Source organism: Podarcis liolepis, assembly GCF_965112155.1.
Source record: "Podarcis liolepis genome assembly, chromosome: 8".
Classification (NCBI taxonomy): Eukaryota; Metazoa; Chordata; class Lepidosauria; order Squamata; family Lacertidae; genus Podarcis; species Podarcis liolepis.
In genome coordinates this window covers 84,688,040-84,715,489 of record NC_139560.1, presented here as the reverse complement: position 1 = coordinate 84,715,489, position 27,450 = coordinate 84,688,040, and the positions used below count along the sequence as shown (strand labels likewise).

General features: G+C 46.2%; 1 protein-coding gene across 1 annotated transcript in view; it reads left to right on the top strand.

Annotated features, from left to right (window-relative positions):
- Nucleotides 1-27,450, top strand: part of LOC310713855 (uncharacterized protein) — a 305,933-nt gene that overhangs the window by 265,758 nt on the left and 12,725 nt on the right. Inside the window, 1 exon segment of the mRNA XM_083518418.1 lies at nucleotides 18,128-18,186. Coding sequence (XP_083374544.1) covers nucleotides 18,128-18,186 — 59 coding nt within the window.

The window sequence follows — 27,450 nt, the reverse complement described above, 5'->3', positions numbered from 1 at the left end:
AAATACTCCTCTGGACAGTAAAGACCAATCTAGCTAACAGAATAACAAATGCAATACGAACAACCTATATTATCTGCACAGTACTCCTGGAGAAGAACCATCACCGTAAATACATTCTGTCTGTTTCATTTCTACTGTGAAATCTCACACACGGGAGGTGCCCAGCTTCTCAACCACACATGATGCCACTAGGAGCAAATCCAGGTGCTTCCAGTGCAAGCACATAAGACAGAGGACACCACTTTTTCAACAGCAGTGTGCCTCATCTACCTCTTCACTGAAGTCTACCATGACAACATTCAGAAGGCATTGTCTACCTTTAGGGGAGAGAAAATACTTCTATTCCTAGATTTCTTTCATCTTTTCCAGGAAGTCCATGAATCTCCTTGACCTGACCCCTTCCCTAACTATTATCTTAGTTGTCTCCACTATGGAAGCTGTTTGTTGGGAACATCAGGGACCAGGTTCTTGCTCATAAAACTCTTTTTAACCTTGCTCCTCCTAACCTTTCACTCCAGAGGCTTAAAAATTTCCTTTGTGATGTCATGGTTTATTCTGTTTTGTGCACTGGCTGCAAAACTCCTGAAATTCAGGAAAGGGTATATGGAGAGACTCTAGTATACTCCATTTGGAATGAGCTTTGAAGAGCTCTCCTGCATCGATTATTGAATGCCATTCATTTAAAGGAAATTCAGGCAGACAGTCAATGGATCTTTTAACATGATCTTATATCCAGCAAATGGCAGTATATCACTTAATTGTGCAGCCACTGGTGTTTGTTGCATTCTATTTTTTAAAAAATCTGCAAAATATGCAGTTTGCTGGTTTAGCTTATAACCCCAACCATTCCAAACAAAGAGTGTTCATTATTGAATTTAAATGCTTGTGACATTCATTAATGAATTCAAAAGCTTGTAATGACATAGGATTTATTGTTCATATAATTATCTTGGGAAATCCAGTCACTGACAGCTGGCGAATGGGCTCCCAGCTCTTCAACATTTGCACTGGCGCTTTAAGACCTCCCCCACCCCATTGCTGGAGCTGGGGAGGGGGAGAATGAGTGGTCCATTGCAAACAGCCAGGCGCTTCCTTGATTCCAGGAGCCCTGTATCTGCTTTGATGGACAACAAAGCTCCTCCCCTCTTGATTCCGATACGGACTAGGCACCGCTGCTGTTTTCTGTGGAAGAAAAACAGAGAAAAGATGCAGATGGTGCGCCGCTTTCTCATCCCTTGCGTGATCTAACCCGGGATTCTGTGTTGTTTCCTTGGCTGTGCTGGAATCAGAGAGGACAGAAGTCCAGCAAAGGAAGAGGAAATTCTGGCGACATTATGCTGTCTCTGGAAGAAAGACTACTCCTGCCATGGCAAGTAAGAGCTTTGCTTTTGGTTTCTGTCTCTCTCCAGTGTGCTGGAGAGATGACCCAGCTCCGTTATTCGATTCCTGAGGAGTTAGCTCCTGGGGCCTTTGTTGGGGATGTGGCTAAAGACTTGGGTCTAGATGCTGCCCGGGTGGTCTCCCGACAGCTGCAGATCATGGCTGGCTCTGCTGAAAAGTACTTCGAAGCCAAGGTGCCAAATGGTGTCTTGGTCGTGAAAGAACGGCTGGACCGAGAGCAGCTTTGTGGGCCCAGCTTACACTGCCTGCTCTATCTGGAGCTCCTACTTGCAAACCCAACAGCCTCCCATCGTGTGGAAGTTGAGCTCTTGGATGTGAATGACAATGACCCAGTTTTTCTTACCAGTCTCACCCATTTGGAGATAGCAGAGTCTGCAATGCCAGGGGCCCGCTTCCCCCTGGAAAGTGCTGAAGATTTGGACGTTGGCATGAATTCAGTCAGCACCTACCAGCTGAGTCCACGTGGACAATTCAGCCTCAGTGTTAAGTCACATAAAGGCGGCAGCAAACCTGAGCTGGTGTTAGAGAAGGCGCTGGATAGAGAACAGCAGCAGCGCTACCCCCTGGTGCTTACAGCCCTGGATGGAGGAGTTCCTGCTAAATCCGGGACAGCAAAGATTCTCGTGTCAGTCATAGACGCCAATGACAATCCACCTGTCTTTAACCAGTCGGTGTACAAAGTTAGCCTACTAGAAAATGCCCCAGTGGGGGCCCTTGTGATACTTTTACAAGCTACAGACAATGATGAGGGGGCAAATGGGAAAGTTTCCTACTCCTTCAGCAGCCACACTCCACAGAAAATCCGGAAAATGTTCAGCCTTAATGAGGAGACTGGGGAGATAAGAGTCCTGGGAAGTGTGGATTACGAAGATGACACATTGTATGAAATTGATGTGAGGGCCAAAGACCAAGGGTCACCTTCCATGGATGCACACTGCAACATCTTAGTGGAGGTAGTGGATGTGAATGACAATGAGCCTATCATTAGGTTCACTTCCCTCACCACCACCATACCAGAAGATGCTCCCCCAGGTACCACAGCAGGGCTCCTCAGAGTCAGTGATGCAGATTCTGGGGAAAATGGAGAAGTACAGCTTCATCTCCCTGCAGATGTCCCCTTCCAGATTGTACCTTCCTTCAAGAACCACTACTCTTTGATCACCAGTGGCCCCCTAGATCGGGAGGAAATCTCACAGTACAAAGTTATGATCACAGCTACGGATTCTGGTTCTCCGCCTCTCTCCAGTCAAAGAAACTTCCTTGTAAATATATCTGACCTGAACGATAACCCACCCCACTTCTCACAGCCTGCATATGAGACCCTCGTAACTGAGAACAATGCTCTGGGGCTGCCAATCATTTCTATATCTGCCTTTGACCCTGATCTGGGGCAGAACTCACACCTGTCTTATTCATTAGTGGAGCATATCATAAATGGAATGCCCATTTCCTCCTATGTCTATGTTATGGAGAACGGTACTATCTACAGTGGCTGCTCATTTGACTATGAGCAAACCCAGCAACTGGTTTTCCAGATTCAAGCTAAGGATAATGGTTCTCCTCCACTCTGTGCCAATGTGACTGTCTCCATCTTCATCATAGACCAGAATGATAATGCTCCTCTCGTTGTATACCCTGTAACCAAGAAGGGGGTCCTAGCCCAGCAGCCAGTTCCTTTTTCTGCACAAGGAGGTTACCTGGTAACCAAAGTCACAGCTGTGGATGCAGACTCTGGGCAGAACGCATGGGTTTCTTATAAGCTGCAGCAAGCCACAGACCCAAGCCTTTTCCAAGTCTCAGCGTTCACAGGAGAGATCCGAACCGTCCGAGCCCTCCTGGAACAAGACGCCCCTTCCCAAGAGTTGGTTGTTGAGATCTTGGACAATGGGAAGCCACCTCTGTCTGCCACAGCCACTCTGATTCTTAATCTAGAGCATGAGCATGAGTTGGGCGCAGCAGACCTCAGAGAGTCCAGCATGGAACAAGAAGGGCTGTCTCACCTGACCTTGCAACTCATTATTGCTCTAATCACAATCTCAGGACTTTCTGCTCTGGCCTTTGTGTTTTTAGCTATGAAGTGTCTTAAAAGATTGAAAGGAAGACACTCAGATGTGGGTTGGACCAGCGACCTGAAGGGTAGGAACTCTATTCCTGTGGGAGGACACTTTGACACGTTCTCAGTACGCTTGAGCCAGGAGGAAAAAATGGAATTCCCTACAGCCTTCATTGGGGGAGATGTTGTTTCTCCTTTTACCCTCCTAAGGCCTGGCCAGACCCACTTTTCAGAAGGGAGGAATTTCAGGATAGCTACACCAGTCACTCAGCAGGATATCAACAGCACAGGCACACTTCTGGCCTGCAGCCTTTCCCGAGAGCCAAACGAGGTGAGGCATGAAATACTGTTCTATAACTATGTCGTGTAGCACCCTGTGATTCTGTAACAATCTCCAGGGATAGAGGTCACAGATGCAATGGCAATGTCAGGCAGCCTTTGTGTTAAGGTGGTCAGTTTGTAAATTAAAAAGCATTTTGTTGGATTTGAGATTCTTCAAGGAGATAGGCTATTTTAGAAGAAGCTTGGGAAGATTAGCAATTGTTCACCCTGTGGATATTTGGCAAGAAGTAATGCTTTTAAACTACTGGTACTTAGATTTAGGTTAACAAGCAGCAAAAAGTTTCTAACCGAAAAATAAATCCAGCAGTTAAATGATTTTCCAGGGGAGGTTGTCAAATATTTGTTTTTCTGATGTTTTTGAAAGCTTGGTGGAAAGAGGGGAAAGAAAAAGTGCTGAGCATCATAAGTCGGGAATGCATCAAGAATGAGGCACCCCATCTTAAGAAAAATGGTCCACTCACTGAGTCCATCACAGTTCTGTGAATCTGTACTTGGGTGTTTCATTATTGGAAAGTGCCTTAACACCACAGCTTAAAAACTACTTGGTATGTGGGTCCCTGACATTCAAAGCCACACCATGGTCTTTGGGTTACAATGGTTCTACTTAGAAATACTGCTGCATTGATTGTGGTGTTCTAATTTTGGAAAGGCCAATGAATAGAGCTGGGAGGCCTTAAGCAATTTTGAAGATTGTGCATTCTTCACTGTGTGGTGGAGGTTCCCATGTCTGCATTTGAAAATGAACATTCTGAAAGGGTCTGTTTTGCCTTGGTAATGACTAAGAGTTTTAAATGCATTTATTGAAGCTGCGTCGCAAAATGCTAAAGCACTTTCTGTGAGAGTTTCTCCCTATCTTTCGTCTTTTCGACTGTAACAAATACCTTTTTCACTGCAAGTGAAAAATCGGACCAGTTGTTTGCCAGAGAGACTATGGTTCTGTATCCCCTACAGCTGAGAGTTTGTCTTTTGTTCAGATGAGATGGAATGAATCTAGCTAATGTGAACAATGAGGATTTGTACCGTTCATGCTTCCCGGACGTGCTGTTTCCTTGAGAACAAGAATCTGAGCTGCTAAACTTAGCTGCCAAAACCAGTGGCAAACCAGCCTCTTGGTTACATTTAGGGTTGAGGTATGGGGGTGATCAGTCCTGGTCTCCCAACTTCATGTGCTGCAGCAGCTTTAAGAGTGTAGGTGGACTTGTCACTGGTGGAGAGTGGATGGAGCTGTCATCTAGTCAGGTGCTGATCCAGATTTTGGGGGGAGGGGGGATCAGCTCTTTCTGCCTTGACTTTCCTCCTCCGTCGCTATGGCTGTAATTCAGCTTCCCTCCCCCAATCCACCCCCTCAACTCTCTGACTAACATTCTGTTGCTGCAGCTAGGCAAGCTCAAAAGCTACTTTAACTCATTTGGAAGGAAATACCGAGGGATTTGAAAAACAGCATTCATCCAGGTCCTGGAGCCTCCTTATCCCTGGGATATCACAAAGACTCCTTCTGGAAGGGGACTTTTTTCTGAAATGGAGCCACATTTGTCCCGGCAACCCTCTTTCAAATGGCAAGTACTGGGTTTGTTTTTGCTGTTCAGCCGGGCGTTGGTTACAGGACAGATCCACTATTCCGTGGTGGAGGAATCGGAGCTGGGCACCGTGGTGGGAAAGGTGGCTCAGGACTTGGGCTTAACGGTGGCAGACCTTTCCCGGCGCAGGCTGAGGCTGGGCTCTGAGGAGAGCAAGAGGTACTTTGCAGTTAACTTGGCCAACGGTGCTCTGATAGTGAATGAAAAGATAGACCGAGAGACCCTGTGTGGAGCAAGCTCGGGGTGCATTTTGCCAGTCCAAGTAGTCATAGAAAATCCCTTGGAGCTCTTTCACCTGGAGGTAGAGATCCTGGACTTAAATGACAATTCCCCCGGTTTCCTCACCCCCAAGCTTGTGCTGAGGATAGCAGAGTCTGCCGCCACAGGGTCTCGCTTTCCACTGGAGAGCGCTCATGATGCGGACGTGGGGACCAATGCAGTCAGTGTCTACCGACTCAGCCCCAACCCCCACTTCTCACTTAATGTAAAGAATGTGAACGATGGCAAGCTTTTACCTGAGCTGGTGCTAGAGCAACCTTTGGACCGAGAGCAACAATCGGAACACCAGCTCATCCTGACTGCCTGTGATGGGGGGGACCCTGTACTGTCAGGAACAGCTCTGATCACCATTGTGGTCCTGGATAATAATGATAATGAGCCTGCATTTGACCTTCCTTTGTACAAGATAAGATTTTCGGAGAACATCCCTGTAGGCTCTTTGCTTTTCAGACTTAATGCAACTGACCCTGATGCGGGTTCTAATGGGGAAATACAGTATTCCTTTGGAATCCACACACCTGATTCCATCCAGAAGTTGTTTGGCTTGGATCCCCACACAGGTGAGATCCGGGTCCAAGGAGTTGTGGATTTCGAAGAATCTCATTTTTATGAGCTTCATGTAAGGGCCAGGGACAAGGGCATTCCTCAAATGGAAGGCCATTGTGTAATCCAAATGGAAGTTGAAGATGAGAACGACCACCCCCCAGAGGTTCTCCTTACCTCTCTGGTAAACCCCGTGCCAGAAAACACCCCTTTAGAGACAGTGGTAGGGCTTTTCAATGTGCGAGACCAAGATTCAGGTGCCAATGGAAAGGTGAGCTTACAAATATCACCAAACTTGCCCTTTAAAATTAAATCTTTTGAAAACCACTATTCTTTGATTACCTCTGAGAAACTGGATAGAGAAACAGTTTCTCGATACACTATCAAGTTGACGGCCCAAGATTCAGGGTCCCCACCTCTAACCACAGATGTCACCATCTTGCTGAACATTTCAGATGTTAATGACAATGCCCCGTACTTCTCTCAGCCCTTCTACAACTCCTTCTTGAAGGAGAACAATCCACCTGGCTCTCTGCTATGCACTGTGGCGGCCTCTGATCCTGATGAGGGGGACAATTCCCGGCTCACGTACTCAGTGGCAGGAAGCCCCATTCAAGATGCTCCAGTCTCTTCTTTCATTTACGTCAACCCAGACAATGGGAATGTCTATGCCCAGCACTCTTTTGACTATGAAACGCTGCAGGTGCTGCAAATCCCCATCATGGTGCATGATGCTGGGTCACCCCAACTGAGCTCCAGTGTCACTGTCTACCTCTTCATAATGGATCAGAATGATAACACGCCTGTTGTTTTGCACCCAGTGACTGGTCGGGAACTGTCTGCAATCCAGAGGATCCCTCAGTCTGCATCGGCAGGCTATGTGGTCACCAAAGTCACTGCCGTGGATGCAGACTCTGGCCACAATGCCTGGCTTTCTTACTCCTTGCTTTCCCAGTCTACTGACCCCTCCTTGTTCCGAGTGGCTCCCTACACTGGGGAAATCTGGACTGTTCGGGAGTTCCAGGAAACAGATCTCCCAGCACAGAAAATCCTTGTACTAGTGAAGGACAATGGAGAACCACCTTTGTCTACCACCGTCACCATCGTGGTCTCATTGGAGGATAAAGTAACTGAGGAAAGGCCCCAGTCTCGTGATTTCCTGACTCACCCCAAAGAAAAATCTGACCTGACCCTCTATCTGATTATTGCGCTGGTGGCAGTTAGCATTGTGTCCCTCGTTACGTTCATCATCTTGTCTGCAAAATGCTTTCGGAATAAAAAAGCCAGGGGTTCTTCTTGCTGCAGCCTGAGTGGTGCTCCTGCCAGGGATGTTTTCAAACAAGCCAGCCCTAAGCTTCAACTGAACTCAGATGGCACATTGAAATACATGGAGGTCACACTCAGGCCCACAGACTCCCAGAGCCAGGGCTATAGAGCCAGCTATTCTCCCGGCTCGGACAGAAGTGATTTCACCTTTATGAGGCCTGTGGATTATCCTCAACCAAGTACTCTGACGAGAGACTTTGACACTTTCTTATCTCGTACTGATACACTGAACCATCCCAGGCAGGTGAGGTGGCATTTTGTCCTTTTTCTCCTTTCCCACATGAAACTGGTATCTCCAGTAACACTTTGAAACTTGACTGAGGGCTGATTCATCGGTTATCAGAATAGGGTGGGGCCTCCTTCTTCATAACCTAACCCTGCACCACATAGTCATAACGCCTTGGGAAAGAGAGAGCAGGAGAGGGGGGGAAATTACATTGATTTCTTCCCACAAATTGCTGCCTTTTAATGAGAGAAAGTGGGTAGGGGAGCAGGGACTGGAACTAGGATGTGAACAATAAGAAAATGATAATTTAAAATCATCCTTCAAATGCTGCCTGTCACAAAGTTAGCTCTTCATATTTTTGCAACTGCTAAGTCCCCCCCCCCATACAATTAGATTTCTTTCCCTGAGAAAAACCAAGCACTCCCTTGAGTTTTTACATTGGAAGGGTGGAGTCTAAGGCTTCTGAAATACCAGTAAATAAAGCTAGATATTAATTTGGTAGCCTAGAAATAACTAAAAGAGATTGATCTGGAAGCTTAGGATGGGGTAAGAGGAACTATTGTTTCCTAGAATTCATTGAATTATCTTTGCTCATAAAAATGACAAATCAGCTGTTCTGTTGTGGATGTAATACGTGAGGAGTCAGTGTGCTTTTAGAGCAAACATTTCTTTGCAGCGTATGCTTCTAAGAGTCCTATAGCTAGCACAGAAGCCAAAACCAGACAAGATTTTGGGCTTTGTTTTCCATTGTCTGCCGTTTAGCCTGGTGTCTCTAGGTTAAAAACAGCAGGTTACGCGGTCCTTTTTCACACAGTAGCAACTTCCAGACTTGGATTGGTGCGTGTGTTGCTGTCCTGGGAAGGAGGCTGCTGATTGGATAAATAGAAAGGCAGTCTCAGCCAATGAGCAGGAGGTTAGCATTGAAGATCTGCGGTGTGTACCACTCCCCTCCTGTGTCAATCTCTCTCAAACCAAAACAATGAATGAGAGAGGTAAACACTGACCACAGACCCTTTTCCTCTCGTATATTTCATATTTCTTCGAGATAGGTGGTGAATCCTCCAGAGGTTTAAAGAGATACTGCCTGCTATATTTAGCTCCTGTTTTGCAGTTTTAGAGCTTCCTGCTGTGGATTTCAGAAAGATGCTCAGAACAGAAAACTCTGCCTGGCGTTTGGGACTCGTGCATGCCTTTGCCTTCTGTCTGTTTCTGAGTGACTGTTTTGCACAGATCCGTTACTCTGTCCCAGAGGAACTCACTCGAGGAGCCTTTGTAGGAAATGTTGCTAAGGACTTAGGAATGGATGTGACAAAGCTTGCAGCTGCCAATCTGCAGGTGCTTTCTGATTCTGACTCCCAGTATTTCTCTGTGAATGTGAACACTGGAATCATAATAGTCAATGACAGAATAGACAGGGAGCAGCTCTGTGGGCAGAACCTGCGCTGTTTCTTGCATCTCAAACTTGCTATTGAAAACCCAGTGGAGTTCTATCGCATCGAAGTGGAGATTCTGGATATCAACGACAATGCGCCTGTGTTCTCAAGTAGCACAATATCTCTGCAGATCTATGAACTGGCTGCACTGGGTGCCCGTTTCCCCATCCCACACGCACAGGATTCAGATGTAGGAACTAACACTTTACAGACCTACCACCTGAGCGCCAATGAGAACTTCAACCTCAACGTGAAGGCACGTACAGATGGCACCAAATTCCCAGAGCTAGTACTGGAGAAACCCCTGGACAGGGAGCACATCGCTGTCCACCACTTGGTCCTGACAGCTGAAGATGGGGGCATATCCCCCAAATCTAGCGCTATTCGAATTGCCGTCCACATTCTGGATGCCAACGATAATCATCCAGTTTTTGACAAACCTACTTATTATACCCGCTTAGTAGAAAACTCTCCTCCAGGAACCCTGGTGATTAAGCTGAACGCAACAGACTTGGACGAAGGGCCTAACGGAGAGGTGCAGTATTCCCTCAGCAGCCATAACTCAGAAGCCTTGCGCAGGATATTTGCTATCAATGAGACTACGGGAGAGATCCGTGTCCAAGGGAGCCTGGATTTTGAAGAGGCTAATGTCTATGAGATCGAAGTGGAGGCTAAGGACATGGGCTCCCCTACTATGGAGGAACACTGCAGTGTTATGGTAGAAGTCACAGATGTCAACGACAATGCACCTGAAGTTATTCTCACCTCTTTCTCCAGCTCTATGGGTGAAGATGCGCCTCCTGGCACTGTAGTTGCTGTGATACATGTCAAGGATAGAGACTCTGGGGATCAAGGGAAAGTCCGGTGTGATCTGCCCAGAAACCTTCCTTTCAAACTTCGGAAAGACTTTGAGCACCAGTATTCCTTGCTCACCAGTGAGCAGCTAGATCGTGAGAGCACTCCGCAATACAACGTCACCATCTATGCCTTTGACCTGGGGAATCCACCTCTTTCTGAGCACACCTCTTTCTCCATAACTCTGGCAGATGTCAATGACAACCCACCTCATTTTGACAGGCCATTTTATGAAGCCGTCATAGAAGAGAACAATCCAGTGGGGGTGGTACTGCTTAGAGTTTCTGCCACAGATTCTGATAAGGACCAGAACTCCCGTTTGTCTTATTCTGTTTTGGCGAGCCCAGGGCAAGGATTGATTGAGGACCTCACCTCTTATGTCTCCATCAACCCAACAAATGGAGATGTCTTTGCAGAGAGCCCTTTTGATTACGAGCATACGAATCATTTCCAGTTCCTGGTGGAGGCATGTGATGGTGGCTCCCCTCCTCTCTGCAACAGAATCATGGTGCACATCTACCTCCTAGATCAGAATGACAATGCACCCTGGATTCGATTCCCCTTTACTGGGAAAGATTCTGTTGTGCAGTTCAGAATTCCACGATCTACTGCAGCCAATGCCTTAATCACAAAAATTATGGCAGTGGACTTGGACTCTGGGCGAAATGCTTGGCTCTCTTACCATGTAGAGCAAGCCACAGACCCTGGTATTTTCAGCATGGCCCTCCGTAGCGGGGAGGTGAGGACCACGCGAGCATTGCAGGACATAGACAATCCTACCCAGGACCTTGTCCTGGTTGTCAAAGACTCAGGTGATCCTTCCTTGTCCACCTCAGTCACTGTGATGGTGCTCTTGGAGGAGAGCAGCGCTGAAACCTTTCTGGGGTTAACAGCTCACTCAGTGGAAACTGAGGGACCTCCCACATTGACTGTGTACCTTATCATCTCCTTGGCAGCAATTTCCACCATCTCGCTGATGGCTTTGGTGGCCTTGGCAGTTCGATGCCTCCGCCGTGATTCACGTGCAACATCTACCATCTTTGGATGCTGTGGAAGCAAAGCTGGTGGGCTTCAAGATGCTTCGGATCACGTGATGGGACATTGCCATTATCAGCTGAGCCCTGGAGATGCCATGATAGGAGTGCAAGTGGCCACTTCTGGACCCCCTGCCCGTGGATACAGATCCTGCTTTTCTCCTGTCTCAGACATTAGCGAATTTGTATTCATGAAACCTAATCTGACACTTAGGACAGCTTCTTGCAGCAATCTCACTGAACCCAGCTTCTTTGGCAAGGTGAGGATTTTCCATGTAGTGTCCCTATTTTGTTCCAGCCATGGCACCACCTTCCTTTTCTTTTGAGTTTCCCTGCACCTAGGAGAAGTGCCTGGGGTGGGGGTGAGGAATCAATGCGTGGTCTCAAGCATAGGCTGTGATACATTGAACCTATCTGCTCAAAAGCTTTGTGTGCCTAATTTTCCTCTCTTTCTTTATGAGCGGGGGGAGGGGGAGGGGAGGAGGGAGGGGATTGAAGTGAAGAGGTTGCAGGAGGGTAGAGTAGCCCCCTCCCCCCTCCTGGAGTTACAGCTGCCGTCAGCAGCTCGCCCTGTCTGCGTTCTGCACCTTCGATTCCTGCTTTTCCACCAAGAGGGGCATCAAGGGAGCTCTTCTGGCCAATGGCTCCCTTGGGTCAGCCCTCCAAATCTCTCTGCTGCGCTGGGAAAGGAATGGGAAGCGCAGGGAGGGAAAACTGGTGGCAAGAGAGATTGGGGAGGGGGGAGCAGCAGGGTGTGTGTGCGTTTCGGGGAAGGGGCTTCTCTTCTGCTGCTGCCGCCGCCGCCGCCGAGGAGGGAATTGCCGCTTGTCTGTATCCATTTCACAACCCCTTTTCTCTGCTGCTCCTTTTGCCAATGAGCTGCTGCTGATCCGAGCGCTTTAAAATCCCCCCGCTCCCCCCTCCCGCCTCTCCAGCTGCAGCCCGCGCCTTTCCGCTGCACAGCACCTCTCAGGTCACCCCGGAGCCGCCAGGAGCAGACCTGGGGGGCGGGGCGGGGGGCACCGGACTGCGGCGGGGTCCGGAGGCAGCAGCGGCCACCCCCGGGCTGGATACCTGGAGCAGAGGCAGCCGCTGGAGACGGCCATCCTTGCGCGCAAAGGAGCCAGGCATGGGCGGCGGGCAGAGCTGGTCGTGGCAGCTGCTGGCGCTGGTGGCTGCCGTCTTGTCCCTGCCAGGGCTCATCCCCGCGCAGATTCGCTACTCCATCCCAGAGGACCGGGACCCAGGCTCTTCCGTGGGGAACGTGGCGAAGGACCTAGGCGTGGACGTGCGGAGCTTGTCCGCTCGCCGCCTGCAGCTGGTCAGCGACGGGATGCGCCACTACTTCCATGTCAACCTCGCCGACGGCATGTTGCTGGTCCACGAGAGGCTGGACCGCGAAGCTCTGTGCAGCTCCAGCCCCACGTGCTCCTTCCCTCTCCAGCTGGTGCTGGAGAACCCCCTGCAGCTACACCGGGTGGAGGTGGAGATCCTGGACGTGAACGACAACGCCCCCAGGTTCCCGAAGGACAGGGTTTCCTTGGAAATCACCGAGGTGGCCAACCCGGGCACCCGCTTGCGCCTGGAAGCCGCCGAAGACCCGGACACGGGCTCCAACTCCATTGCCACCTATGAGCTCAGCCCAAGCGAACATTTTGCCTTGAGCATTAACGTCAGGGGGGACGGGGTCAAAATGCCCGAAATTGTGCTGGAGAAGCTTCTAGACAGGGAAAAAGCCGCTGTCCATCACTTAGTCCTGACAGCTCTGGATAGTGGGAATCCTGTTCAGTCTGGGACTGCCCAGGTGACAGTCCACGTCCTGGATGCAAATGACAACCCCCCTGTGTGTGACCCGCCAGTGTCCAAAGTTTATTTGGAGGAAAACGTCCAGGTGGGGACTGTTGTAACTAAGCTCAATGTTACGGACTTAGATGAAGGTCCCAATGGAGAGATGGAGTATTTCCTCAAAGCCAGCAATAGCGCACCTCTCAAGCTCCTTGACTTGTTTAGCTTGGATCCCCAGACAGGGGAGATCAGGACCAAAGCTCTGCTGGACTACGAAGAAGCCAATGCTTACGAGATAGCTATCTACATAAAAGACAAGGGGTCCCCTGCCATGGAGGGTCACTGCAACATCAGAGTGGAACTTGTTGATGTCAATGACAACCGCCCAGAGATTATGCTGACCTCCCTCTCTAGCCCAGTGCAAGAAGATGCACCCACAGGAACAGTCATTGCCCTGATCCAAGCAAAGGACAACGACTCTGAGGAAAATGGGCAAGTCCACTTGGAGATTACCAGGCACATCCCGTTCAAACTGGTGTCTTCCTTTAAGGGACATTATTCACTGGTGACCAATGGGCCCCTGGACCGAGAGAAGGCTGCTGGATATAATATCACAATTAAAGCAACAGATTCTGGAATGCCTCAAAAATCCACCCACAAAAACATATTTATTCAAGTCTCAGATGTCAATGACAATGCACCCACTTTCTCCATCCCTTCATACACTGCCCATGTGGAGGAAAATACTTCCCCTGGGACTCTAGTTTTTTCTCTGTCAGCCTCAGATCCGGATGCAGGTGTCAACTCCAAGCTGTCTTATTCCATTGTGGACAATGGAAATCATGGCTTACCCATTTCGACCTATTTCCACATCAACCAAGAGAATGGCAGCATTTACACATCCAGGATGCTTGACTATGAGCAAGAGAAAGTCTTTCAAGTTGCAGTGGAGGTGAAGGATTCGGGTTTCCCACCCCTGAGCAGCACAGCCACTCTTCACTTGTTTGTTGTGGACCAGAACGACAACGCCCCGGTGATTGTGCACCCGCAAGTCTCCAAGGGCTCTGCCTTTCACCAGCCAGTTCTGCTCCCGGTGGAACCTGGATTCCTGGTGACCAAAGTGGTGGCTGTGGATGCTGACAGTGGCCACAATGCTTGGCTGTCATATAGTTTGCTTCAGGATGCCAATGAAGCCACCCCGTTCAAAGTGGAACGCCACTCAGGAGAGATCCGGGCTGTTCGGGCATTGAGGGAGCCTGGGGTGTCCCACAGGTTGGTGATAGAAGTAAGAGACAATGGAGTGCCGTCTCTCTCAGCCTCACTGGTTCTTGTGATTTCCTCAGAGGATAATGCTGTGCAGGACTTTTCCAAGTCCTTGGACCTTCTCCCCAAATCACCTTCCAGAGCCCCCAGCCTAACTCTCTACCTTATCATCTCTCTTGTGGCCATCTCTCTGGTCTCTTGTGTAATGTTGGTTATTGTGGGGGCCAGGTGCTTCAGATCTGGCCTCTGTGTCCCCAGCTGGTTCATGTCACACTGCTGTAGTAAGAGGACAGACAGGAAATCCACCATAAATTTCACTGGGCGCCCACATCCCGAAGGCTTTATCAGATACCTTGAAGTGGGCGGAGCTGGAGCTCAGCACTACAAGTCTTGTCTCTCTCCAATGTCTGAACAGGGCGAATTCTTTTTTGTTAAACCTTTCAGTCATTCCACTACAGCAGAAAGCATGCTTGCCTTTGAGCAGGCAGGCAGTGTTTTGCAGAGTCCCTCTGATGGGGTAAGATACACTAAAGTGATTCTTAAAACATTTCTGCTTGCAATCCATAAATCCATATTTATCTACCATATTTATCTACCATAGACTTCCATCTGCTAGGTGTAAAGAGGTAAATGAGGTGTGTATGCATGCGTGTGTATGTTGTGGAGGGTGACATCCCGGGGTTCCTTCATTTTGCAGCTGTTATGCTTTTTACAAGGTGCATGTAGGGCTTTCATTTCTTTCCATGCTACACTCTCTCCAGCTGCCTCCCCCCACCCCAGGATGTTCTGTGGTAAATTGGGGTGAGAGGAGAATGCATGTGCAGTGGTTGCTCTTGACTGGGACTCCTGGGAATATGATTAAAGGGTGGTATAATAAAACAAATATATAGGGTGGTAATCCAACACATGCATCCCATCCGTGCAAGGATTTCTGCTTGTGAAATGGGGTCTGCCCGCTTCCCTCCTCCCATTCTTCCTCTCAACCTGTTCAACAAACTCTCCCCAAATCTGCTCCCAAGAGTTGAGGAACCTCCAGACAGAGTTAGGTGGTCACAGCAGGAGGGGGAGGGGGGAGGCAACAGGCAAGAGGAGTCCTGTTGTGCAAGAGGAAACCCATGTGCTGATGGGACGTTTAGGTAGCCCTATGCTGGACATAATGTCAGGTGGATGCACAGTCCTGTTTGGGTTGCTACTGTTGCTTGTCAGTTAGGCTTTTAAAAACTCAGTAGTAGAATTATTATTATGCCACCCGTGTGCACAGCACTTTACAGAGTAAAGAAGAGCACAAGCCATGGCCCTGCCACAAGCAGCTCTCGACCTAAATGTAGTCAGAGAAAAGGGGGAGGCAAGTTTAGCGAAGGATGAATGAGAGCAGATGCAGCTACAAACGAGCTCTGTTCCAGACCTTCTCTACATGTGCAGCAAACATTTGGGGAAGAAGCCAGATCTGAACAGACTTTGACTCCACTCTCATCTCGGCTGGAGAGGAAAGCCAGAGGTTTAAACCAACAGCTTTATGGAAGAAGTTAGCTCTGAGCAGAGGTTCAAAGGAAGAGACTGAAATGGGACCACATGGGTGTATATGTTGAGGCATCTTTAGCTGCATCGTTTTGCACAGATGTGCTTAATGGATCCTTTAGCAAAAGAGACTGTGATGGTGGTGATGGTGAGGAGATGGGTCAAAAGGTGAGGGTTGCTGGATTCATTTTAAAAAGTACTCCCTACTCACCTCACTGCCACCATTATCAGAGTTCTGTAAAACTGTCAGGCAAATCCAGATCTATCACCATCTTAAGGTAATGTTGTGGGAAAACTGTGAAGCTGCTAGTGTTACTTTGCCATTTTGAGCATGTTTTAATTTTGACATGTTGCATCAGTGGGTCTTTGCCCCAAAAGCAGCCTGCAAGCGTTTAAAACAAGTACGTCCTATAAATACATGATTTAGTGACATCACAGTTACACTTAAGTAGCACCGTAGGGGAAACATCTTATGACCATTCACTGGGAAGTTCTTCTGTGCAAGTCCCATTGAAGTGAATGGGCATTTCAGAAGTGCACAGGAGGTCATCATCAAGCCCTTTCCATAAGAGTGGCAGGAGCTAGGAGTGACTGCAAATGAGAAGGTATATTTTTAACTGAATTACTTGGATGTGTTATAATGTGAGCAAGAATACATTTTAAAATATAAATAAAAAAATTTTAAAAAAATTCCCATTGGTAACACAAGGGACAGGAAGCAGTGACCCCTTGGTGAAAGGGGCAGGCTCAGCTTATTTAAGAAAAAGCAACAACACAAAATTTACATATCAGTAATTTTAACAAACTGTTCTTACTTCATTTTTGCTTCTTTCCTGCTTCTAAATTTTGCTGGCGCTATGAAGATACTATGTGCAGAAAGAATGCAGTATTTTGCAACACATGACACTCTGTTTTGCAATCCTTATCGTACACAGCTTTCACATTCCAGCTTTTGCCACCTCGTAAAGAAATATAGCTGAAATTTGAGCTTTTTGAGACTTGGGGACAGGAACTTAACCATTTTAGGAATGCCTAAATCCACATTTAGAAACTTAAAAAAACAGGTGCCATTTTCTAAACTTCAGAAAAACCACAGGTTGTGTGTGAGGGGTTTTTTTGTGCTGAAGATGCTCAAAATATATTTAAAGAATTGCCTGTATTTAGGTGTTTAAATTTAGGATTCAAGGTTTGATTATTGTAGCCTCTGGCTCTGCAAATTATTGAAGCAACTGAGGAAGTAAGTGTTCACAATGAATAACTCAAAGGAGGAGGCTTGTTTCTGCATATTTAGTCTGCAGAGAAATATATGTATATTTATACATGCTATATACTGTCATATATGATAATTTTACACATACACATACATAAATAGATTTACGAACTTGTTTAACTGACACAAGTAGTATATTTTAATCCTTTAGTGTTCACAGATCAATAATCAGAAAAGCTGGAATCCTCCTATTGTAGTAGGACACATTGTCTCAGCCCTAACTATGTCTACTCAGAAATGAGTCCTATTGAATTTAATTGGGCTTACTCTCAGGCAAGTGGGGTTTGGATTGCAGGCATATAGTTTTTTATTTGCAGGGTTCTTGGAGTCCAGATTCACCTGAATCAATTCTGATTTTGACATTGCTTGAATAAGATGTCGATTACACCCTTGTATCCTGATCTTAAAACACGTTTGTCCATTTTGTTTAAGGAAAAAAACACATAAACAACGGTTCGGGTGCAAATCTCTCTAATGGTGTGGAATATTATTACTGAAGGATTAATGGAGGAGACTGACAGGATATCTGGAGTTTTGCAGCATGCATCAACCACACTGTGTCTTTCAGCTGTGATCACAAAGAGCCATTCAGACATGCTGCTCATAGTGGCATTTTATGTACTCCTTTATTTACAAAATGTCCATTGTTCTAATAATACAACAATGTGGGTGGAAAGTAATACATGGCTCAGTCTATTCTGATATAGTGTCTTCTGTTGCGCCTTCAAAGAAATCATTATTGTTGTGGGAAATGGAATTTTTAATCTCAGTGGGCGAAAAAGATTGCAAAGCTCCAAAGATCAAAGGAAACAGAAGACATTAAATCAAAGCCCTAACACTGACCTGTTTCAGAAAAGATTATAAATTAGGAAATTCTATTAGCATTTCAGATGTTGGTATTCTCTCAGTACCAATTAATTCTGTTCTTCTCCCCCCCCCCCAAAAAAAAATATTCCTAATGTTCTGGTGTTCTGTGGTTTAAATGATGCCCCTTCAAGCTTATTTCATGCTTCATTATTCATGGATAGTTTCTGACTGTCTTATCTTCTGCAAGATTATTTAGATTACTTTCTTATCATGTTAACCAATCACGCTTCTTTAGAAGTATTTTGGAACATATAATGGCGTTCTCTGCTTGTGTGTGCATGTGTGTGTGTATTTTATAGCTGAGCTTCATTTTAGGAATAGAAGCATTAAACCTCTCTTTGTGTTTCTCTTGCAGCAAGCACAGCCTAACACAGACTGGCGTTTCTCTCAGGCCCAGAGACCAGGAACCAGTGGGTGAGTTATTTATTTTCTCATCTTCTGCAAAGCTGCTCCAAAGTTCCAACTATGGGTTTCAGTTCTGTGCTCTTGTGGAAATGCACTGGATATATGGATGCGCAGCCGAGGCAACAGCAGCCTGATCTTTCTCTACAGCTGTTCTGCCACCATTTCTATAATACATCGTGCTAAAAATTTTTTGGAAAAGGGTTGTGTGAGTTTGAGTCTATGTTATCTCACACTTCAGTTTTCCATATGCAGTGAATGAACCAACCTATGGATTAAGGCAGGAATGGGGAACCCATGGTCCTCCAGATGTGTCCAGCCTACAGCTCCTATCATTCCTGACTGTTGACCACCCTGGCTGAGACTGATGGGAGTTGGAGTCCAACAACATCTGGAGGGTCACAGATACCCTATCCCTGGGTTAAGGCATATTCCTGAGCTTCTTGTTATACTGGTTGTCTGGTTCTTCCTATTGTTACCAAAAAAGAAGAAGCTGGGTTGTAAATGAGAGGATTAAATGACTTACCAACAATCTCTTGTCAAGCTATTAAGCAAATCCAACTGAGCCGAATTGGTTATTATTAAAATAGGGTTGCCAGTTGGCCAAAAAAGGAAGCTCTCACCCCTGTGCCTCTGCAAAAGTCATCAAGTGGTAGTATGGAGCAAGGTGTTTCACCATTAATTTGCTGCAGAACAAATTGCAGTTAAAGGGGCTGGCCAAAACCTGGAATACACAGTCATGTAGATTGGAGGAGGGTGCTGGATGATGAAAACATGGTCTGATAGCACTTTCTGCCTCCCTCAGATAATGAATATCTGAGATAGCTGTGGAGAAAGCCAGCAGGACCCCAAACCACAGACTGTGCTAGAATGAAGCAACACCTTGAAATCTCCTTGACATTGTCGCCATGTGATAAAGTTGGGCTCTGGCCTGTAAAAGATTCTGCTATTAACAAACACAATAGCTTTTAAAGGTGCCACAGGACTCCTTTTGTAGGTTTTGCTTCCCTCTATGGACCCAACACACTTATAGTTCAGAAAACTGTGCTCTTATTAATCAAGGATGTCAAGTTCAATATTGTCCAAAATAAATTGAATATATAGAATATGAATAGCCTTGGGGTGTTGTAACAAATGAACAAAAGTTCCAAAGGAAAGAGTGGTGAGAATATAGTAGCTTTGTAAATAGAAACTATTATCCCCTTATTGAAAGTTGCATGTGAGTGTGTGACTCAGGTGACTGTAATTGATCGATTTAGCAAAATTTATATACTGCTTGTTTATAAACAAAACTTCTAAGCGGTTTACAAAAAATATTGTTATTTATTAAATTTCTATACCCACAGTGCCTCTGTCTTGCCAGGATTCGAACTCAGTTTATTTTCCCTTATGTAGTCCACCATTGTATTCAGGCCTGCATGAGCTCCCCTGATTCAGATGTTTTCAAAAAATAGACCTGAGCATCATCAGCATACAAATGGCATCCTGCCCCCAAACTCCTAATGACTACTCCCAGTGGTTTCAGAGCATTGGGGATAAAACAGTGGCCTGTGGCATAACTGCCAGGGAGCCAAAAAGCACTTTTCCAGTGCTCCTTTCTGGACTTGGTCTCATAGGTGGGACCAGGACAACTGTAGTACAGTGCCCCCAGATTCCCACTTCACAGAGCCAGTCCAGGAGGATTCCGTAGTCCAGAGGTATTCATAGTCCAGTGTGCCGTGGCACCCCAGGGGTGCTGTGGGCAACACTGGCCTCTTTCTTTCTTTCTTTCTTTCTTTCTTTCTTTCTTTCTTTCTTTCTTTCTTTCCCTCCCTCCTTTGATGCCTTCTCAAGTCTCAGCCTCCCAAAGATTTGCACAGCTGTTTGTTGCAGCAGCCCTGGCCAAAAGCCCTGCAGGTGAATGGTGCCTCTGGGAGACACCTCTCTTTGGGGCAGGGGGCCAAGGGTGGCAGCAGTGGCTGCCCAGAGGACTCCAAGGAGAGGGGAGGGGAGTGACACAACTGGGCAAGGAGTGACACAACTGGGCTCCTGAGCCTCACAGGGGTGCTGCAGAAAGAATGTGGTTGGTTAAGGGAGTTGTGGACTCCGAAAGGTTGAAAACCTCTGCCATAGTCAATGGTGTTGAAAGCTGCAGAAATACTGAGAAGTGGGAGCAAAGTTGCACTGCTCTCATCCCATTCTTTTTGGAGTGCCCCTGGACACCTCCATCCATAGGCACCAGCTCCTAAGGGCTGAGGCACTTTGCCCCCCCCCCCAAAAAAAAATGTTTGGGTTTTCTGCAGATTGATGTTTGTTCTGATTAAGCAGTAAGCAACGGGTTTTCCTGGGGAAAACAGCAGGACCAAATAAACCCTCTCTGACACTTGAAATCATGAGACAAAGGGAAGGGCAGATGGACCCTGAGCCACAAATGTCTTAACTCTAGAACTAGGCACTTGTTTTTCAAGTTGCCAATAGCAGGGTTGCGCACTTTTAAAAAAGGGTTCTGCTCCAGTGTCTTTTACTAGGGTAATCAGAAGCTTTTTAAAAAAAGCTGATGTAGAGCCATGGCAAAGAGACAGAGTGCTGACTCAGGAAGACCCTGGTTCAAATCTCACCTCTGCCATGAAGTCATAATAAAGTAGCCCCAGGCAAGCCATCCTTGCTCTCATCCTCTGCCTTCCCACCCACCTGCTACTGCAATCTGGAGGCTAACACTTACAGACGTGTTGTAAGGATTACATCAAAACGATGTAGGTGGAGCACTGGTACAGATGTTTCTTATCTCTGCCCCTACTCTTTGTACCTTTAACATCAACCTGACACAGAAATATCTGGCATAAATATTCATGGTGGGGTGAGCTTTACCGATTGTGGTCACCCTAGTTATCAGAACGCACCTTGTACCCAATTACATTGGAAGAAGTAACTTGGGCCATTAAAAATAATAATTATGGCAATATGCCTACTTTTGTCATTCAGAAAACTCTGCATTTAGTAACAGATGTTTAAGCATCTATTGGCCAATTGAACTTGACAGTCCTTTGATTGCGAAACCAACAATGGAGACACACCTGTCCCTGAGCAGAGTTTTTTAGAACTTCCAGAGCAGGAGAACAGACAAAGTGGATCTACTGGATATACATTCTGATATATTCTTATTTTGCTTAGGGAATTGACACAAGAAAGCTGGTGTCCACCAGAGTTGTGTTGCACCCCCTGTCCACCCAACTCATAAAAATACTGCAAATTGGATAAATCACCTGGCTGTTTTTAGTAATAATAATAATAATAATATCCTTAAAAAGATGGAATATATTAAAGAGGTAGCTTAGGGTAAAAAAGGAGGCACGTAATGCCTTCATCTGAATAGATCTGAGATGCTTGTCCCAGCAGGCTTCTGCAAACTGAACTGCAGCTGTACAAGCAGGAATACATTATGTGAAACCTTTTGCTCTCATCACCACATCTGCATAATTGGGGAAAGTGCCAGTAGTTGAAACTTTTCCCAATTGCACAGATGCCTAATGAGAGGGAAAGGCTTCACTTGCAGAAATCTTCTTACACACCTGTTAAAGGCTCAGAAAATCTGCCAGAAAATGTTGGCAACTCCAATCCAGAATGCAGTAAATATACTGTACTGTAGTAAAATAGGTCACTGAGTGTTTGATAAAGGGCTTTTTGTTCCTAGATTAGAAGCAACATCATCATAGAAGGCAGCATTCTTCAGCCCTCAAGGAAAAGCTCAGTTTGAGCTTCCTGGTTGTCCAGACTTGCTGCTGCTGCAGCAGCAGAGCTGCCAACTTTTCAACCAGTCCCTTTAGCTCTTCCTTAACCGTTTGAGCTACAGCAGTGAACAGGTGATTTGCTCCATGGCATGAAAAGCTTCACTTCTGATTTCTTCCAGTCAGAGCCCTGTTAATGGCACAGGAGGATTTTCCCCCCTGAGCAGTTGCACATATGGCCAGTTCCAAATTTTAGATCAGTGTTTGGCACGATCAATGTATATTCTCAGTGGTTTAATTTCATTTCGTCTTGGTCTACTGTTTCTGCCTCCAGTTCAGCAAAGCTTGTAGATAAAAATGGGGAGGGGGAGGCTCATGATACTCAGGGGTTTGTCTGTTGACTTTTTGGTTGGGAGAGGCAGTGGAGATTGGACAAGATGGGCCCACATCCTCTTTGGTGGCATCTGTGCTGCCCATTTGCTTGCTCTCCTCCTTTGGGTCCAGCCCCACACTACTGCTGAAAGAGAGAGGTGGGGGTGGCTGCTGTTTCTGTGAATTCACCTCCTCCTTGCTCTTGCCCCTGCTCACACGCTTGGAGTGGCAGGTGTGGTTCACCTCCTGTTGATTTGTGGTAGTGGTTAGATCATGGTGCTGATAATGCCAGGGTTGCCATTTCAGTCTTCATAGGGGCAGCTGCATAATCCTGCACTGCAGGGGGTTGGACTAGATGACCCTCAGGGTCTCTTCCAACTCTACAAGTCTACGATTCTATGATTCCTTCACATCACTGGATGCTTCCTGGGGTTGTGTCTGCTTGTGTGTTTCCTAGAGTGGCAGAGGACCGGATAGCAACAGCCAGACAGGGCCTTCTCACTTGTAGCACCCCTGGTGGGGCTCTCTCCTAGGGAGGCTTGCCTAGTGCCTACGTTAATATCTTCTAGGCGCCAGACAAATACCTTTTTATTCCCCCAGGTTTTTAACTTCTGGCGCATTTTTATATATCCGCTTGGATTGTTTGTTGTGCTCTCTCAACCATTTTATTGGTGATTTGTGTTTTGCAGTCTGCAAGCTGTTGTAATACTTCCTTGGAAACTCTTAACTGAAGAGCAGTATAGAAATTGGTTTTAAGCCAATGAATAGGATTTAGCGGTGGACCCTCTTCTGTTGGGGCTTCGGTCTCTGTGGGTGCCTAGTAATGCTGATCCATGGCACCGGCCCTTGTCCTCGAGTCCTCAACTAGTTCCACTGCATTTTCTAAGCATTTGCTTAAGTAGTAACTAGGACCTAAGACCTCTTTCTCCAGTCTTATGCTCCCTTTAAATGGAAATAAATCTGCAATTTTTAGCTTTCTTACACAATTGTCTGCAGTCCTGTTCTCCCAAATAAGTGATCTCCTGCAGATTTGATAACTGTGTAGTAATCTGTGCGATTGTCCGTATTTTTTATAGCGAATCACCTGTGCCTTTTAAGTATATGAAAGCAGAAATTCTGCAAGTGAAGTCCCCCCCCCTTGCTTGGAGTGATAATGAAAGCCTCCAATAACTGTGATGAGGCAGAGGAGCACTGCTAGGGGGGGAAATGTGGCGATCCTAATTGTCTATAATCGCCTGCAATCTACTGTCTATATTTAAATCAGCTTCTTATCATTGGGACAGTGCTAATGAGGGATTTTACTAGAAGCTTAGCAGCAGCTGTCCATTAGTGTCCCTGGGCAAAGGTGACCAATTGTATCCTTACAACCTGTAGGGTTGCCACCTTTCTCACTGGCACTGCTTCTCCACCTTTAATAGCAGGTGGAGCTTCTCTTGGCAGGAAGAGAAAATTATGGGGAAAGCTCCACCCAATACTATTTTTGAAGGGTCAGAAACTGTATTGGTGTTTTTAAAGTAGCAGTCCATTCCTCCCTGCCCCCCCCCCACACACATACACACATTTCCCCCCTTCACACAACTGCATTTTAATAAATCAGTCGAACATGATATTTCTTGAAATCTGATTGCAAATGGTGTCTGTGGCTCACAGTGCAGTTCAGAGATTTTTTTCCCCGGGGCAAGAGAAACACAGTGGATACTGAGAGACATAATTAGCAGGCAGGTGCTTGAAATCATTTGTGCCATACCAGAATTCTCTGGAGTTACCAATGAAGTACTCCAGGAGTAGGGCTGCCACCTTGTCTTACTTGCTTTTAATGACCAACCTTGCACTAGAATTGCCCATTTTTCAACTGGCCGATGTAGCTGTGCTATGTGTCTGTATGCAAGCTCATTGGGGTCAGAGTCTTTTCTTCACAGTCATTAGCCCAGGAGTTTGTAGGTGGCATCTCCAGAGGTACTTGCCATGCAAGATCTGCTCAGTGTTTGAAATTGCTCTCTTCCCTCCCTCCCTACCATCCACTGCCACTCCATTGCCTTTCTGTTCTGAAAGGTGCCCCCCCCCCAATATATGCAAACATAGACAATGAAGGACCTTGGCTAGAAAGCCTCGCTTCCTTTTCCGATCCCTGCCTTGCCCTGGGTCAGGAGGCCATTGGTCCACTGAGCTCACCCTAACTGGCAGTGGCTCCCCAAGGTTCTCAGGCAAAGGTTTTCTGTCCTTCTGGCCAACATCCTTTTAATGAAAACATGGAACCAGGGACCTTCAGCACAACAGCACATCCTCCACCATGGCCTCTCCTCTTCTCTCGCAAAAGAAAATCCAGCGGAACTAACACATTCCATAGAAAATGCCAGTTAAATGCATCACAGACATACAGTGGTTTAATGGAAGAAGTGTTTGTGATGCAATTGATGTAGCACGCATACACAGCAGGTTGCCATAGAAACTGCCCGTGTGCTAGATACAGGAGGGCCTCCTAGCCTTCGGAAGATGCTGAGCTGTAATGGCTAGAGCTCTGCCAAATCAGGAAGCACTTCTTGGTTTTATTTAAGCCGAAGAGCGGATTAATTCATACCAGTACTTTGCATTCTTGTTCTCACCCCCCTCTGTCTTTCACACCAAGTATGTGAAAATAACACAGTGACAGAGGAAGGCAGGGTTGTACTTTACATTATAGCATAACTGCATAACCTAACATATAATATTTTCTAGTTTGTTCTAATTCTGTCTGCTAACTAGCCTGACAGCTTCTTCCTTTTCTGGGTTGCCCCCACTGTGTGAGGAGACACAGCTTTTTTGGTTTGAGCACCCCAACGGGGAGACATTTGCCTATGCGGGAAACATAGTCAAGAGTGCTGCCTATGCGCCAAGCTTCTTTGTCATATCCTGCAATTTTTGGCACAGTAACTGATTTGCTGTTCCACCCTTTTTGAACGTAGGATGATTCTGAAGAGTACAAGGCAGTATACACTCTCATACAAAGCAGCCTTATATTTTTATTCTGCTTTCCCACTTGTTTATTAGATCCTCTCCTTTTATTGATTGCACTATTTCTATTAGTTTCATTTAAGCCTCCCTAGGTACTTGGCTGGCTGAAAGGCAGAGTAAAAATGTATGGCAGTAAGTCCCATTGAGGTCAACAGGGCTTTCTCCCGGGTAACTGGGCATAGAATTACACCCTAAAAAAGACAAGCAATTACTCTGGTAGCTGGCAGTCTGTTTTATGTTCAGACTTTTCTACTATCTTCTAAACAAACTTAAGATGGCAAGTTTTATTTCCTGGTTTTTAATTAGAAACTATCTCAGTTAAGTTTTCTCTTTTTTAGAACAATACGGATTATTTTCTTGATAAATGGTCCTTTGGGAATAACTGTAAATATCATTTCAGCCAACAGCATATTTGGTGTTCAAAACGTAGACATTGCATTATTCTCAGCAAAAAAACCAGCACTATTCCTGGTGCTGAGCCAAAGAAATAGATGGGGGATACTGCTGGTGTACACTTGTCATGGCCAGACTACCTTCTGGTGAGGCTTTGGCCTCATAGCAATAGTTATCTCCTGTGAACTCATTAAGATGATATTGACAAACTGGAACGTGTATAGAGGAGGGCAGCCAAGATGGTTAAGGGTCTGGAAACCAAGCCTTATGAGGAATGGTTGAGAGAGTTGGGTATGTTTAGCCTAGAGAAGAGGAGACTGAGAGGAGAAAGGTTAGCCATTTTCAAATCTCCCTCGGGAGGTTGTGGACTCTCCTTCCTTGGAGGTTTTTAAGTAGAGTTTGGATGGCCATCTGTCATGGATGTTTTAGCTGAGATTCCTGCTGCATTGTAGGGAATTGGACTAGATGCCCCTTGGCTCTATGATTCTATGAAATATCTAAAGGGCAGTAGTGTGTCCATTCTTGAAGGATCCTACCCTGGACCCAGAGTTTTATGACAATACTGCTTTGTCACAAACACCCTGTTTTAGGTGAAGGTTCTAGAGAAGCTAGTGACAGCTCAGCTCCAGGTACTATTGGAAGAAGCAGATTATCTGGACCCGTTCCAGTCTGGGTTTGGGAAATGAACTGGCCTCAGTCACCATGGTGGATTGTACTCTTAGTAAGTGCCCAGTGATTACTTTTTAAAAAGTATTTTAGAGTATATTGCGGACATTGGGAAAGCATTGAAGGCCAAGCAGTGATGGAGTTGCATGGTTGTCCCTACAGCTGCACTTATTTGGAAGTAAGTTCTGATTGCTTTGAATCAGTGGGACCTGCTTGTAAGTATACAAATAAGGTCAGATTATAAATCAATGCAAGAAGTAGACACCAGGATATTAGAATTAGCTGAGTCAACAGCTCAAGTAACAGTTTTACAGGCAGTGTAAAGTGGTTCTGCAGCTGAAGGGATCTGCTTTGGCATCTTGATTTGGTAGAAAGTGCTGCCAATTTCCCCGTCTCCCATACCGCCTTTTGTTTTAATGTAAGCAGCAAATAGAGCTTTGTGGGTCCAAAAGCCTTTGATTGCACCCCTTCATGGATGTGACTTGATAGAAGGGGGGGGGGGTTTCTTTTCCCGTGGCATTGTGCCACTTATTGTTAAAAAATGAAATATATATGAAACACGGCTTTTCAAGAATGAGAGAGAAACAGTGGGTCTCCTAATCCACCTGGAACCTTGCACCCTGACATGAAACTCCTGGCTCACAGTTTCAGAAGAGAGGAGTAAGAATCTACCATTACTTATTGTCAGGATACAGAGGCACATGCTCAGGCACAAATGCATTACAGACCCTCCAAGTGTCCCTATTTTCCAGGAATGTCCCTGATTTAGAGACGCCATCCAGGTTTCTCATTTGATCCCGGAATGTCCCACTTTTACTTAGAATGTCCCTGTTTTCATTGGAGAAATGTTGGAGGTTGTGGAGTTATCTGACCCCTGAGCCATCTGAAGGCAATCCTGTATAGGGAAGGTTTTTTTTTAATGTTTCATGTTTTATTATGTTTTTATATATGTTGGAAGCTGCCCAGAGTGCCTGTAAGATGTGTGGGGTATAAATAGTAAAATTATCATTATGGAATGGAACGTCCCTGTTCTCATCAGAGAAATTTTGGAAGGTATTACCACATAATGTGGGACGTGGGTGGCGCTGTGGGTAAGACCTCAGCACCTAGGACTTGCCGATCGCATGGTCGGCGGTTCGAATCCCCGCGG